This window comes from Rana temporaria, chromosome 3 (genome assembly GCF_905171775.1).
Source record: "Rana temporaria chromosome 3, aRanTem1.1, whole genome shotgun sequence".
NCBI lineage: Eukaryota > Metazoa > Chordata > Amphibia > Anura > Ranidae > Rana > Rana temporaria.
Window position 1 is genome coordinate 336,715,361 of NC_053491.1, and position 16,842 is coordinate 336,732,202.

A 16,842-nucleotide genomic window follows, 5' to 3' on the forward strand; every position below is an offset into this window, starting at 1 on the left:
TAGAACGGCTAGTGGCTAGTAAAGGGGGAGAGGGGGTGCGGGAGTTGCCCGGCCGCCATAGGAGAGACCTGTCAAAGTGGGCCAGTCTGGATGAAGTCCAGGGCCAAATTTCTGTCCCAGTCCAGCCCTGCTGGCACGCCTTGTTCTTTTTACGCTATTAATGCTTATTTACTTTAGAGAGATTTTCTCTTGCTTCTTGTTATCTCTCTGGGGCAGGAAGTAAAGAAAAATCTCCTCATTGGTACACAAACAGTAAAAATAAGTGATGTTGGTTCCCATCATTTCCTTCTCTACTCAAAAAAAGAAAAGAAAATGGCTTTAGATACACTTTAGGGGGTTATAAAGCATAGTTTAAAAAAAACACATGCTATACCTGCTCTTTGCAATGCACAGAGCAGCCCCAATTCTCTTTTTCTGGGGTCCATTGGTGGTGTTCTAGGCCCCTCCTCTTGATTGGGTGCCCCCAGGGAAAGCTGCCTTCTTTGGGGGCACACATGTGTGCTCGCTTCTGAGTCTAAAGCCTTAAGGCTTCAGAACCACTTTAAAGTGAAAGTTCAGTCAAACACTAACTATACTTCCCACCCCAATTCTAAGCCTATTTTATCTATCCTGTAAAGCAAAGATCTGTATACCTACATATTCTGAGAGTGCTCCGGTCACATGATCGGGTCCCATCTTCAATAAAGAGAGGAGATCACAGATAACGAATGCAGAGCCTGTGTGATGATGAGACCCATAGGCTTACACCACATTATAGTAAAGCCAGTGCTGGGAGTCCATCATGTGACCGAAGATCCCCCAGACTAGAAAAGTATACAAAGCTTTCCTTTTACACGGTAGATGGAATAGGCTTAGAATTGAGGTGGGAGTGGTTTTAAGAATAGTTAGTGTTTGACTGAACTTCCACTTTAAAGCTTTGTTGATGGGAATTACAGTATCGTTGCTAAAGAACATTACTGTAATTGATTACCTAAGATATACCTTAAAATTATTTGTGGCAGCTTTGAGATCCATAATCAGACAAAGTCAAACTGTCCATGAGCCGACAGCATACACCCGATGAAGCCTATTATTATTATTACGGCCCTATCCTGGTGGAGGCCGCCTGCGGTGTACGACAAGAACAGCACATGGATTGAAGAGTGGGTTAATCCTATCACAAGGAATCTTATGTGACCATCTGGATAATCCTGAGCTCAGGATCAATGCCTGTGAAAGACAAGACGGAGGCCAAGATTAACACCAGCACTTTCCAGGAGGGCTGTTCACTTCTGAGCTGCCTGTTCTCTATTTATACATTGGACGGTCAATGTCGGCTGTCTTTAGCTGCGTACTGCAGATTATCCACACTGTGTTCTGTCTGCCAGCTGCTGACTCTCCCACCAACTGACGCCATCTCCAAGCCTTACAAGGATTCAGAGGAAAAAGCACGTAGCCTAAAATACTATTTTATTTTATTCTTTCTAGTTAAATATGGCACTTTTACCAACAATTAATTGTCTAGTTAGTCCCAACCACTTTACAAAAAGAAATATGTGTTCCAGAATTTCATTATTTTTTGGTCAAGTAGTATGGGTGGCTGCCTCCCAGCACTAGGGCTCTGGGATCTCATAAAGATGTCTGCACATATCTGCGGAGGCCTCCAAAACCTTAATCCTACCATTCAATCCCAAGCTGTTATGACAGGCATAGCTATGGTCTACGTTCTCTGCTGATTGCAACTAACCTTCAATAGGAATGTACAGCTAAACCCATCCCTTTCCTTAATCTGAACCCACTCCTGAATTTCAAGTACAACTAAAGGCTCCTGTATGATCATCTAAACAAGTCCCAAATCCAGATAATATATGATGCACAAGCCTCATAGACTAAAACATTTCCTTTACCTTCCCTGGCTGAGCAAAATGCTCCCTCATTTGCATATAACATGTGCCTCCTCCCAGATACTGCAGCCCCCAGTGGGAGGGTTTAAGCAACAGGCAGTGCTGCCAATCCAGAAAGCAGTGGGCAAGACTAGGTGTGGCCAGGTGGCGATTGACAAGTTAGAGGCTTGTGAATCAGCAGTGACAATACTGGTAGCCACTCCCTCTGCAACATTTTATTCACCCCATCGTAGGCACAGACTACATAAGAGTGGCCTCTCTGTTCTGAACTCAGGAGCAGTGCAATATCATTGCCACCCCTTCACAGTAAGTTACATAAGGTGGACTTCACTGGTATGATCAACAGGTATTTGTGGGATTTTGAGGTGGTGAGCTGGGAACTAGTAGAAAACTGTAAGTACAGGAGGAGTGTCTGGGCACCTAGAAGAAGCAGCGGGCAAGATGAGACTATGTAGGATGGTGCAGCATCTGGAGGGTAGTACCTCTCAGCATATATTAGTTATATAAGATTAACTTTTCTGAATCAAAATCTATATGTAAATCCACAGTTTTCAAAAACTGTACTGGAAATGCCACCGCTGCATCCATAGCCTAATTTTTCACCTATCCAACCATAATTATTTCTGAAAACATAGACAAGTGAATGTACTAAATGGAGGTTGATAGGGTCAGGAGGCCTCACTGCTACTGATCACGTTAAGTGTTAGCGTTCATTATTAGGGATGAGCTTCGTATGTTCAATTGTTCGTCGAATTACGAACGTTTTGGGTCGTTCGCGCCAAATTCGAGTTACGTTTCACAGCCCATAATTCACTGCGGCATCGCAGTGCATTGCTGGCTGATGATTGGCCAAGCATGGACTATGACCCGCATGCTTGGCCAATCACAGCTTGCAAAAAACGAAGAGCCATAATTGGCCAAAGCCAGGGTGGCTTTGGCCAATTATGGCTCAGGGGGTTTAGTACACGCCCCACACTATAAAAGGCAGCCTGCAGGTCGGCCTTGTGTAGTGTGTTGCGGTGGTTAAAAGAGAGAAGACAGAGAGAGAGAGTCATTTTTAGTAGGTAGATAGAGCAGGCAGGCAGGAAGGCTAGTCAGTTAAAGTTACAGTGTGTAGAGGATATATATGCATCCCAGGTGTTGTATATATATTTATACACTGTATAGTTTAGCTAGATCAGCTCTTCCTAATTTGCTGGCAGGCAGGTGATTGTGCTAGCTGCAGTATTCTCACATGGTGTATTGCCTGTGTCCTCTGCAGTGTGCACCATAAAGCTACTTGGTGTGTACTGCCTTTGACCTCTGTAGTTTGCACCTAAAGCTACTTGGTGTGTACTGCCCGTGTCCTCTGCAGTTTGCACCTAAAGCTACGTGGTGTGTACTGCCTGTGTCCTCTGCAGTTTGCAACTAAAGCTACGTAGTGTGTGTACTGCCTTTGTCCTCTGCAGTTTGCACCTAAAGCTACTTGGTGTGTACTGCCTGTGTCCTCTGCAGATTGCACCTAAAGCTATGTGGTGTGTGTACTGTCTCTGTCTGTGTTATTTTTCTCAATGATTTTCATCCATATTGCAGGGACCAGACATCACATTAAAGCCGCAAGCAGTTTTAAATTACTTTTTTCTTATAGTAATCTCATTTTGTGCAGGGACAGTTCTAAACATGTGCCACTTCACAGGCATACTATTGACACCCAGCAGGTACGATATTTTAAGGAATTTTTCATTTTTATTTAAGCATCATTAAAATCACTGCCCCCCAAAAAAAACGACCGTTTTAAAAAAAAAAATTCCATTGATACATGTTCCCTGGGGCAAGACCCGGGTTCTCAAAGAAGTTTTACGACAATAACTTGCATATTAGGCTTTAAAATGAGCACTTTTGAATTCAAACGTTCGAGTCCCATAGACGTCAATGGGGTTCTAAATGTTCGTGCGAACGGTCGGTCCGTTCGAAGGTTCTGGTGCTAACCGAACGGGGGGGGGGGGTGTTCGGCTCATCCCTATTCATTATACATAAGTTACTAGCTGCCATCGCCTCCTCTGGAGTTTTATATTCAGTATGATTCACTTACACTGTAATGTTTATAGTCTTGTTTTGCTGGTTCCCAAGACACGAGGAGATGAGGTGACTGCAGGAGGGTGGGATGGTGCCATTAATTGCCTAGTTACGCAAGTATTCTGTGCTCCTGTAATAAATTGGCACTGCTCACCTGGCAGGAAAAAATGGGCATTATACAACCCTGTGATTGATGTAGGCATACATTTGTATATCTTTATAATTTAAGGTTTATTTTTTTCAACAAAGTTTCCTATGTGCAAAGGCAATAATCTTCTGCAAGCCAAGACTTTGTAAAGTTATCCAAAATAATTTTGTAATTTCCCTCCCCAGCCTTATTGTCCCTGGCCTACCTCTTCCTTCCAGCCCTTTGAATCATTGAAGCTCAGAATCACATGTGGGTGTTACCAAAGGGCAGTTGGCATGCAAAATATTTCTCCTAGGAACTCTCATTCCTCCTGACTGACATCCATCCATCAAGGCAATTTTATATTTGCATATCTCTTCCCAAGAGCCAGCCCACCGCTTGCATCAGGGTTAAGGACTCTTGAGAAGAGTACTGACTCAGGCAGGGTGTTATGTTGTTTTTAGGAAACTGACCATAATTTGCCTTCATTGCATGGATAAGCACAGAGTAATGACTTTACTGGGCTTAAAACAAGGTCTAAATACGGTCTAAAATGAGCATGATGATAAAGAGGGAGATAAGAACCAGGGAAGGCAATATATATTCACATTGATCTTTAGATGTAATGTATTTTCTATAGCGAAAAAGTAAATTTAACACAATTTTTTATCAGTTGATGTTCATTAAGGCATTCCTTACAAAATAATCTGACCAAAAATGCACATAATTGCTACTTTTGTAAGTGTGGCGCATGAAAACATGAGGTTGTTAACCATGTGAATAGCACCATTCATTTACATTAGACTCATTTTCATACACTAGCTACGTGCTGTTAGTGTGAACGAGGCAAATTACGATGGCCACCTCTGGCGTTCACCTTATCCAAAATTCAAGGAGAATTTGGTAACTTTAGAGATTTGTTCAGAGCTCACTAACAAAACCCCTGTGCGGGGAATTGCTGCCTTAGCCCGCGCAGCAGTGGCCGGCCAATCAAGAAGCAAACAAGATATATAAAGGAAGCAGGGTTTCTCTTTTGCTAAAATTAGCCTCTAGCCGTTTAAACAGTTTTAAATCTTCCGATGAGCTTACGATGCTTCTCTGGGTACTAATCAGATGCCACGGTGCCCTGAGAGACAGATGTTGCTGCTGCTCTGTTTAGACGAGCAGGTGTGTGCATGGTTAGCGTGCTTTAAATACGGATTTAATCATTTATTTTGTTCCTTTTAGGGCCACCAAACCCAGGATGAAAATCTTACAATATGTAAAGTCACTAAACAATGTGCAATGTATTAGGAGAGAAAACGTAAGGAGATTAAAATTATAAGGGCATATTTATCAGGGTGTCATCATTTTTGTACACAGGTTTTTTTGATACAGACAAGGTTTTTGACATGAATAAAGAGATAGTTATGAAGGTTATATGGAGGAAGTTGCAAAGCTGGCAAAACCCAGAACAGACGCCCTTGAGTTGCAATTTAAACCCCCACCCTATAACCCCCCCCCCCTTTTATGCTAACAGAGGATCCCAGGGCAGAAAACTTGAGTTGCAACTTTGTAGGATATACAATAAAAGAACAGAAGATCTATGGGAGCACACATCTGAAAAGTGCTATTGAATCTCCACCAAGTAAAAGGGAGCTATGATTAAAAAAGAAAGATTATTGTTGACTATTTCGTACCAGGTATTGTATCAAAAAAGTGCTAAACCGGATATTGAATTCAAATTTAGTGTTCAGGAGGAAAAAATAATAATTTAAGTGTACTGTATACCTCAAAAGCCACAAAAGGTAGAAATCCACTTTGTGTGCACCAAACACCTTGGCAAACCCAGATAGTATCTGGTACATGTAGCAGTGACATCATTACTGGGATGTACTGTACATAGCCCATGCAGAAAGAAGAGCTGTAGGAGGGGCCCAGGAGGCCCAACCCACTACAGGCTGCCTGTAGAAAACCACGGGAGGGGAGGATAAAAGACCAGTTAACCTACACAAGTAAAAAGGGCAGCTGTCTTTATTACAAGAAGCTCCTGCATTATTTCTCAAATCTGAAAGAAATACACAAAAGACACAATTCAACAGTGGCGGCAGCTCCATTAGGGGCGCAGGGGCGCTGACCCCCTAATTCATGTGCCTGGCCCCTAATCTACATGCAGGGTGCCGGATGCATGGTTTTCAATGTGTTTTTTTGAAGCACATGATTAGAGCCTGAAGCTCTACTTGGCTTCAGGTGGTTTGTTTGCCACTCCCCCAAAACAATGGAGCACCAGCCGCCACTGCAATTCAAGTAAGAATACACATGGTTTGTGTATTTAGACACTGTTTGCCTATCCCAGATTTCATCTTGAAAATGCTACTAACACATTTTAAATGATCGTACACCATAAAAGATATAAGTAACATGTGGCTTTGAAAGGAAACACTAGTGATATAGCAGCCAGTAGGGGGACAGACATCTGACAAACCCAAGAGTGTCAGACGCTGGAAATTCTATTCTATATCTGCACTGGTAAATATAGTACAAGTTTTTTTAAAGAGACAATATTGTGAGGATACATGTATACCGACAGGGTCTTTTTCATAGGGCTGCTGTCATGACATTTTGCTTTAAATTGAGAAAAATAGAGAAATCGCCTTCTGCATACTGAAAGCTTTAATCGCCTGAAATTCCATCTATTTAGCGTTGCAATGCTAAGAACGAGTGGCCACGCAGAAGTTCTAGTTTTTTACACTCTTCCAATGTAGCTCTCTAAACTCTAAAGCTCCTTTCACAGGGGTTCCCTCTGTTTCATCTCAACAAGGGGTCCTAGATTGATCTCCTGCTGAGTAAGGCCCCTTTCACACGGTGGGACCGTTCAGGTCCACATGTCAGTTTTGTCGGTGGACCTGAACGGCCGTGCCATACATCTCTACGGAGCGTTGGATGTCAGCAGAGACATGTCTGCTGACATCTGAACCAATCCAATCAGAAAAATGAGACGGATGGCGACTTATGGCGGTTGATCGGGTGAGATCTGAAGAGAAAGGACATGCTGTAAATTTTCATCAGATCTCTCCATAGGAGACAGCGGCGCTGGACAAGCCCCTCCCCGCTCAGTGAACAGAGAGGGACATGTCATCCTCTGGCTCAGTGGAGATCAGTGGAGAGATCTCCCATAACGATGGAGTCCGCCTCGTCTGAATGAGGCCTTAGATCAGAACTGAGGCTGGACACACTGGTGTCCCCGCATTGCCAATTTGCATGACAGGAGACTGTGACCACCTCTCAATGAAGCCACTTCACACATCTCCGTGGCGGCCCCGTAGCTCACTGGAAAAGAGTCCTGTGTGTCTTCTGGTCCATTTCAGGTGCAAATTCAGCAGAAAATTCAGACCTGATTCGCACCTGAAACGTACAGCGACGCACTGGACCCCTACTGTGAGCCGTGGGCGCAGCTAACGTGAACCCAGCCTGAAATGGATGTCACATATTTGCGAGATCTGTGTCCTTTTAGATTTTTCCACTTGCTATAGAGAAAAAGTGGCCCCATGTAATCCCTGGTGGGGTGAATCCCTGGTAATCCATGGGTGGCAGAAGGTAATTGGATTTGCATTTGCATGTCAAATCAGTAAAAGTGAACTTATTTCATTTGGGCCAAACAGACCTGAAGGAGCTTGGATGTCCACGTACATTGGGCTGCCCACAGGGACACATTGCAGTCCATTTTTGATTGGTGTAATCAGCATAAACTGACTGACTTCCGCAAAATGGGGTTTTGAAAGAACACAGACCCCTATAAAAAGTAAATATTTCCACTGAGAGTCTTGTAGTTTTCTGGAAATTGCATTGGGTTTGTGTTATATGGGCAGTTTAGATGCAAACCCTGCTTAGCGGACTTCATGTTTAAGCCTGTGAAATGCATCTAAGTAGACTGCAGTAACTTTGAACTAACTCATCAATATTGCAGCACCCCTCTCTACATTTGGAATGTTGTGATTGCGATAATGATGTTTACCTACTTGGAGTTTGTTTGCGATATTATAATATTTCTCTATGCTGCTGCACTTGGGAAATGTAAACTTTAGAGGCAATACAGCTTACTTCCTATATGTTTTTTGTGAAGGTGGTTTTATGATCTGATCCTGACTGTGTGACCATAAAATGTGTGCGAATCATAAAAGAAGTCTGCTAGATTTGTATTTTTTTTTTTCAGGATTATTATTTTTTTATAACGGATTTAAAGCAGAACTCTGAACCAAACATCTGAAAGCAAAAATGAAATACAAATACTGTATGTGAATTGTCATCAGGGCAGCCATCACAAATTTTGGGGCCCCTTACACAGCTTTAGGCAGGCCCCCCCTGGAGCAGAGAACCAGGGGGGGGTGTAATCTTTCTTCTCCTGACGCGAGATAATAAGCGGGGGGTGGGGGCTGGGGTCCATCGGGCCCCTTACAGGTGTAATACAAAAAATGTGTAAATAAAAAATAAATAGAAAATAAAACCGCGAGGGGGGCCGGCCGGGCCTGTAAGGGCCCTGGGGACCATTGGGCCCCTTCCGGGGGTAATGCAAAAAAAAATAATAAATAAATAAAAAAATAGGGAGGGGGGGCAGCCGTCTACTGACGGTTGCAGTGCAAGGCACCTTCCCACTTGTCAAGGCACTGCAATGCATTGAGATACCCTGCCATGCATGGATTGAATGAAGTGTCATGTTTTGACACTTTTATAAAGTAAAAGGATGCATGCATTATACAGAGATTAACACATGCAGACTAATGTGAACAAACCCTAACACTGTTCATCCAGAAAAAAAACTTCAAGAATGCAAGGTCAGCTTTGATGTCCTAGTAGCAACGTTTTTTCAAAGAGGGGGGGGGGGGGTCTGCCATTTATTTTGGGGAACAACAATTGCACTTTGGACAGGTTTCCTTAACTGTCTGATTGATGTTCACCATGAGAGATTAAAGTGTATCTGAACAGAAAAAACTAAAATATATTATATTGCAGTTTACCAGTCCTTAGATACGGTGACTGTATTAGTTTTCTATTTTTAGGCTTATTTTCTTTACTTTCATCTGGTGATCCTCCCCGTAACCCACTTCCCCTCCGAGAGTGACTACTCTCACTCGCTGTATCTTCTGAAGAGCAATGTTGTCACTCTGGGACAGGACTACAGAACGCCGAATATAGAAACAAACCTCAATTTGTGGGATTTTAAGGGCAATTGAAAAAAGATGACATGTGTAAAAAAATATATCATTTTATTACAAATTGAGTTGAATAAAAACTATTTCAAAATGGCAATCACAACAAATTTCACATTACATAAACATAATATTCAAAAATGATCTTGAAGTGGTACTCCCCAGCTACTTGCTGTTCCTTCATCGGTGGAATTCTGATGATATAGAGTAGATGAGGATATCCCCATATACTCTATATCATCAGAATTCCACCAATGAATTGCTGGGGAGTACCACTTCAAGATCATATTTGAATATTATATTTATGTAATGTGAAATTTGTTGTGATTGCCATTTTGGAATAGTTTTTATTCAGCTCAATTTGTAATAAAATTATATATTGTTTTTAATCTTTTTTCAATTGCCCTTAAAATCCCACAAATTGAGGTTAATTTCTATATTCTATTTCAAGGGATGATGGCAATCACAGGCATTGCTATATGAGTCTTTATTTCTCCGGACTACAGAATGCCTCCCGCTCTACTTTTCTCCACAAAAGAAACTGAGAACAATGTAACAGATAAGTGTGCAGCACAGGCAGAGAGCACAGGAAGTTATTAGCCCACAAGATTTCTGGCAGGATTAACAGGTATTTTTTTGCACTTGTCAAACAAATATAACAGATCCGAAAGAAGCAAATAAGAAAAGTATATGGTAAAACTGGCCATAGGCTAGTAGATTTGCATGAAAATTTTCATCGGTACATTTGACGGCTTATGAATGTTGATCCTCATCTTGTGTCCCCTGCCGAGGCACCGAGTCCCCTCTTCCTGTTGAGTGCCCTCATAGCAAGCAGCTTGTTCTGAGCCGCTACTCTGTGTGTTCATTCACACATGGAGCGCAGCCAATGGCTCCCATTGCTGTTTCAGCCAATGAGGAGGAAGAGACACAGGGAGAGCCACTCCTGCACTTTGCTGGTTTGAAATGGGGGTCAGGTAAGTATTAGAGGGGACTGTTGCACACAGAAGGTTTGTTGTCTTCTTTCATAAAGTAAAAAACACCTTGAGCCTTTACAACCACTCCAAGACCCTGGTTCCTGGGTTTGGCATGCATTCTAGCGTGTGGGTAGTGTAGGGACAGATGTCATGTCTATAAGGGACAGTATCAGTGGTATGGAAAGATTCCAGATGAGGAGGGATTCACCACTACCCTGAAAACCTTGGGCTTGGGCCTGGACTGGCCAGGCCGCATTTTACCCCTTTGAGACAGACAATGGGAAAAAAAAGAAATGGCTGAATATCCAAAGTTTCCAAAAGTGCCTTTTATTGCAGACTGTCAAAATACACCAGGGACACCAGGTGTTAGTCACATAGATGCCTTTTTACACATCTGATCTGTGCTTAATCATTACGGTAGCGTGGTAATGATTAAGCACAGATCAGATGTGTGAAACGCGTCTACGTGACTAACACCTGGTGTCCCTGGTGTATTTTGACCGTCTGCAATAAAAGGCACTTTTGCAAACTTTGGATATGCAGCCATTTTATCTTTTTCTCAAGTTTTTATGGAGGCGGGCGGGGGCTAGCACTCCTACTTGGTTCCAATCAAGGTATTGCACATACCTGGAGCAGCAGATTCCTCTTCTTTTGATTGAGACAGACAATATCATCTCCACTAAGACCTTCTCTTCTACACGCTGTTGTCATCCGAGTTTCCCAGTTGGGCCATGTTGTGAACTGTACTTTGACTTCAATATAAGTTTTTGGATTTCATCTGGGCTGTAGTGTTTGTTACTGCTGCCGCACCACGCTGCACCCACCCACATGTGCACTTCTTGTTTCTCAACTAGAAGCTGCTCCACTTGACTCTTTTCGTCATCCTGTTGGGCGGCTCCATCAGGGGCCCTGACATCTCCTCCCACTGCCCTGCTGTCTGCTCCCCTTAATGCTCACACATATATTGGCTGAGCTCAGCAGTGTGACAGAGGCCAATAATCAGCAGAAACTCCACCTTTGCTGCAACAGAGCTTTCCTGCTTGCTCCACCCACACCTCTTGCATTACGGTTTAGAGCAAATACCTGTCTCGTGACCGCAGTATTGCGTACATAAAATAAGATATCTGGAAATAAGATGGTTATGAGATCTACAAAATGTAGGTGAAGGCATTGAATTTCCTGATGATTCATACTAGTCAGTTTCGTTGGGTTTATGGTTTACAAACCCTTTAAATGGAGTATACCTTTAAGACATTCGCTGTTGGCTTTATTATCAGCCATAGCAACAAAAACACCACTTTCAAAGTGTCAGCCTTTTTTAAATGTCCGCTTTTACCCTGGCACTGCCTGCGCGGCTGCAGCTCTCCAGTAAATATTACACATCCCTAGACAAAGTTCACATGCTATAAATGAAATGTAAACCACTTAATCTGTTAGAAATTTAGCACTTGTCGGTATTTTCCCAGCAAATCCCCGGGCTCGTGCCCTTTGATGGTGTCTCGTACAAACGCTAACATTCCGAATCAGCTGTACCAAAGACAAAAATGACATTTACATGGCTCTCATAAGCCAACACACCAGAGGGGTCCTTAAACAAGCAGGGCACGCCAATATTTAATAAACGGCACACGCTATTGTCGACTAAAATTTGCATTTCGCCGCTGAGCGGCATATTTGGGATAAAAGCTTTTATTTGTGAAGTGATCATTATTTTAACAAAGAGGAGCCACTTGATAATTTCCATTTTAACTCTCCAGTACGCTATCAGCTATTCAGGACGATTATATTAAATTGTGGCTGTAATCATGTTATTGTCGCACACTAAGGAGGAGGAGGAGGATGTCTTTTCTGATGTTTTAACAAAAAAATAAAAGACAAAAAAAAAGCACACATTGAAGTGGCTACTCACAGAAAATGTTTTATTTCTCCAACAATGTGCTTTGGTATGTCCCCATTACATGTCGTCAGTATCTTTAGCTAGCATTTTACATCACCGTGCAATCATGGTTAGCAAAGTTTTATGCGTATGTTATCCCGAACAGTGAACTTTTCTTATTTCGTACCATATGAGCAGTTAAAAAGACCCTGACACTAACTTAAAAATTGAAGGTAAAAGCACAGCATTTTTTCTTTCCATTATTTATTTTTTATTATTGACTTGCAATGTGCCTCTGAAATTGCAAGAAAATGTGACTACTTTAGAAATAGTCAATTTACTACCACAGCCCCCATGCCCTGTGTTCTTTAGGAAATGTCTAATTACTGTTTATGCTGGCCCAGCTCCTTCACCTTGCCCTCACCTTACTGCTTAATCTTTACGTAGATGCCAGGGAAAGAGTAAAGGGGAATACACTTGAGAGACAGTTTTCAATCTGCCAGGGCCATATCTAAAAATGTTAAATGCACATTTTGGCACATTTTTCATTAAAATGTATTGTCTGTCGACAGGGTCTCTTTAAATGAGGTATTCAAATTGTTACACCTCTTCACGCCTGATGCCCAGTACACACGAGCGGATTTCCGCTCAAGTCTGCCTTGCATACATACACACGGTCACACAAAAGGTCGGTGAACTTTTGACTGCCAAGAACGTGGTGACGCAAAAGACTACAATGAGCCGAGAAAATTAAGTTCTATGCTTCTGAGCATGCGTCGATTTGCTTCTGAGCATGCGTCGAAATTTTGCGCGTTTGGGATTTCCTGACAGGAAAAAAGAGATCCTGATCTCTATCTTTTTCCAGCAGTTTTTCCGTTGGAAAAAGTCTGATGGAGCATACACACGGTCAGGATTCCCTACCAAAAGCTCTCATCAGACTTTTTCCAACAGAAAAAATGATTGTGTGTACGGGGGGATAAGCCTTTTTCTGACACTTGTTGCTTACAAGTTAAAATCAGTATTTTTGTCTAGCAAAATTACTTTGAACCCCTGAACATTATATATATATATATGTCACACTATATTTATATTTGTGCAGTGGTCTTTCAAGCGCAATTTAAGAAAAAATACACCTTTAAGAATTTCAAAAAAACAAAACAGTAAAGTTAGCCCAATTTTTTTGTATAATGTTAAAGATGATGTTACGCCAAGTTAATAGATGCTTAACATGTCATGCTTTAAAATTGCGCACACTCGTGGAATGGCGACAAACTACAGTACTTAAAAATCTCCAGTTACCAGTTTAGAGTTATAGAGGAGGTCAAATGCTAGAATTATTTCTCTCGTTCTAACAATCGCGTGATACCTCAATTGTGTGTTTTGAACACTGTTTACATTTGCGGGTGTGACTCATTTGATTCCCGATTTGTTTGGGTCTCTGGCCAGCTGGCAGACTCAGGCCTTCTGGTGGGAGAGCCAGGGCGAGCTGTGGAAGGCGATGGGGGGGACGTTCCCTCCTGCTGCTTGTAATAACAGCCTAGCTGATTAGCAGCATCGGTTGTCATTACAAGAAAGCCAACCGTTGGTGCTAAAAAACGATACCATGGTGAAGCAGCTGCAGGCATCACCCCGGTACAACCCTGTGAAGCCAAATGCCACATATTTGCTTTACATCGGCGTCAAGGGGTTAAACCTCAGGAGGGGCAAAACATGTCAGAAGGGCATAGCCTAAAGGTGGGGGCTGAGTCTACAACCAGCTATAAACAATAAACATGCTCAGTGGCGGCCCGTCTGTTAGGGGTACATGGGCGCCGCACCCCAATCCACATGCCCGGCCCCCTAATCTACATGGACGTATGGATTTCTATGGTTTTGTTTTTTAAATTGGCTTCAAAAAAGGGTGGGCTCGGGGTGCAGAACACTGCGCCCCGAGCCCACCCTGTTGTGTGACACTAGCAAATTAATATTCGCTATTGTCTTTTCTGTTTCTCCTCCTGGCCAATCAGGAAGCGGGTCCTAAAACCCCATTGGCCCGAAGCCCTAAGACCCTATTGACCCACCCCCCCCACCTGATAAAGCATCAGCTGCCAATGAACTTACTATTGGGAGTGTGGTCTTGTCCCTCCAATGCAGATTGTTCAGTTACTGTATATCTATTGGATAAATGCAAGCATACCTGTTGTTCTTACCAGAAATCCAGTGAACTAATAAATTCCTGTGCTCTCTGCCTGTGCTGGTTTCTTTGAGTCCTGTCCTAGAGTAACAATGTTGCTCCTCCATTGATACATTACAGTAAGTAGGCATTGTCGCTTTAGGATACCAAGGGGGGAATTTACTAAAACTAGAGCACTCAGAATCTGGTGCAGCTGTGGTAGCCAATCAACTTCCAGCTTCAGCTTATTCAATTAAGTTTTGACAATAAAACCTGAAAGCTGATTGGTTTCTCTGCAGAGTTGCACACTGCAGTATTAGTACCCCCCCCCCCCCCCCAAGTGCATTAATGGCAGGATCACCAAGTAAAAGTTATAGGAAAAAAAGCATTGAAAGAAAATTAAGGCTTGGGTTACACTTGTATTTGGTACACGTTAAAAACACATGGTTGAGCTGCCTTTTTTACTGCCTCCTTACCGCTGCAAAGGCAAAGCAGCGGATGGAGGTGTGCACATCGCATTGTGTCATAAATTATGTTTTTACTTTTTACTATTCCCCCAGCCCATTCCCCTTTAGAATGGGTTTAAGTTTTTCACAACCACCAATCAAGTTTAAACCTGTTCTGGAATTTCTGGTTTGAAATCTTGCAGCAAGAAATTTACAGAGATAAATTAAGTGGACTATTTATTTTGATAGCATTAGCAATTCACTGGCTGGATTCACTTGGAATTATTTTTTTGTTGTTAACAGCCCTTCTTGAAAAGACAAAATTCTCAAATTTTAGTCATTAGTGTAAAATTCCTCTTTACAGGCAGTCCTTAAGTTACAAACATCCAACTCATACATACAAACAGAGGGAGACAATAGGAAGTGAAAGAAAATCTACTCCTAGGAAGGGAGACTCACTCCTGTAAGAGTTATCATGGGAAAAAGATGCCTCCACTGAAGCTTTATTACCAATCCTTGTTCATGACAACCCTAAGGCCTCGTACACACGATCAGTCCAAACCGATGAAAACGGACTGAAGTTCAGTTTCATCGGTCCAAACCGACCGTGTGTACGCCCCATCGGTCTGTAGTCTTCAGTCCAGAAACAGAGAACTTGCTTTAAAATTGGACCGATAGACGCCTGACCGATAGATCAAAACCGATGGTTAGTACGCAAAAGCATTGGTTCCAAACCCGGGCATGTGCAGAATCAAATCGACGCATGCTTGGAAGCATTGAACTTCATTTTTTTCAGCACGTCGTTGTGTTTTACATCACTGCGTTGGAATCGATCGGTTTTTGAACTGATGGTGTGTAGGCACATCAGTTCACCAATGAAACTGAACTTCAGTCCGTTTTCATCGGTTTGGACTGATCGTGTGTACGAGGCCTAAATTTTCAAAATCCAATTGTCACAGGGACGGAAAGTGAGGTGAAATCTTCTGAATAGGGACACAGAAAGCAAAACAAATGTTACAGGGGTGTTAACCCTTCACTATGCTATCCAAAAAAAAATTAGGCTGGAGTTACACATAAAAAATGTACATGTTCCAACTTACATACAAATTCAACTTAAGAACAAACCTACAGAATATTGTTTGTAACCCGGGGACTGCCTTTACTTCAGTTTTCTTTATCATTCATTATATTTGTAATATTTATTTCTGTCCTCTGGTTTATTCCCACTTATAATGACACATTACCTCATCTTTTCTATCCCCTCTCTTGAAAAGCAGCTACACCTTGTATCAAAGCGATCAGCCCGAGTGAAGGATGGACTACCGGAGGGGCCACTGTCATCATCATAGGAGACAATTTCTTTGACGGCCTACAAGTCATTTTTGGAACCATGCTGGTGTGGAGTGAGGTGGGTGTCTATTAAATCCATGGTATAAAATGACTGATGAACATGTGATTGTCCTGTCCACCAGAACTAATCTTCATTCAAGATGCCTTTGTTATGTTGTCATCTTATCTGAACCCAAAACTTTTTCCTGTTTTAGATTTAGAGTGCTGAGGATTTAGAACCCATGTCAAGTTTTGTATTGCTGTCTGTATTTGCGTTGGTGACCACTGTAAAAATCCAGAATTTAGAGTTAACTACAAAAAGACAAGGGGCCATTTTCCAGCAGTGACAATTGTCTAAAAGTATTGTGCTTACTTTGCAAACATTTCCTTTAAATTTGTTGTGTCTACAGGTTCACAAACATGTTGACCCTAGTTTGCTAAAGTCAAGCATGTTCACTTTCAAAGTGATATTTTACTTAGTGAATGAGTTGTAACAAAGTCACATTTTACTTTGAAAAAAAAAAAAACAAGCTGTATTCCTTTAGTAAATCAGCCTTACTATCTTTAAAGCAGTAGTAAACCGCTTTTTTTTAAAAAAAACCTGTGAGGCAATGTCATAGTGTGCTTGTATGCATCGCATACTAGCACATAATGTGAAACTTACCTTAGAACGACACCCTTCAGAGGCATGCTGCCACTGCTGAAGGCGCCTCCGTCTTCACCCGGTCTTCCTTCTGGGTTTGCGGACTCCGGATGTGTGATTGGCTGCATCCACGATGAGATCACTCACGGGTATGCCATTCCTTCAGAGCAC

At 42.2% G+C, this 16,842-nt stretch overlaps 1 protein-coding gene across 5 annotated transcripts in view; it reads left to right on the forward strand.

Moving 5' to 3' along the window:
• EBF1 (EBF transcription factor 1) overlaps positions 1–16,842 on the forward strand; it is a 449,855-nt gene that overhangs the window by 355,285 nt on the left and 77,728 nt on the right. For 3 of the 5 annotated variants that reach the window (XM_040345069.1, XM_040345072.1, XM_040345067.1), the window contains exon 9: positions 15,974–16,107. In XM_040345069.1, the coding sequence (XP_040201003.1) occupies positions 15,974–16,107 (134 nt within the window). The remainder of the gene's footprint in view (positions 1–15,973; positions 16,108–16,842) is intronic. The other 2 variants (XM_040345068.1, XM_040345071.1) reach the window with 1 other exon arrangement.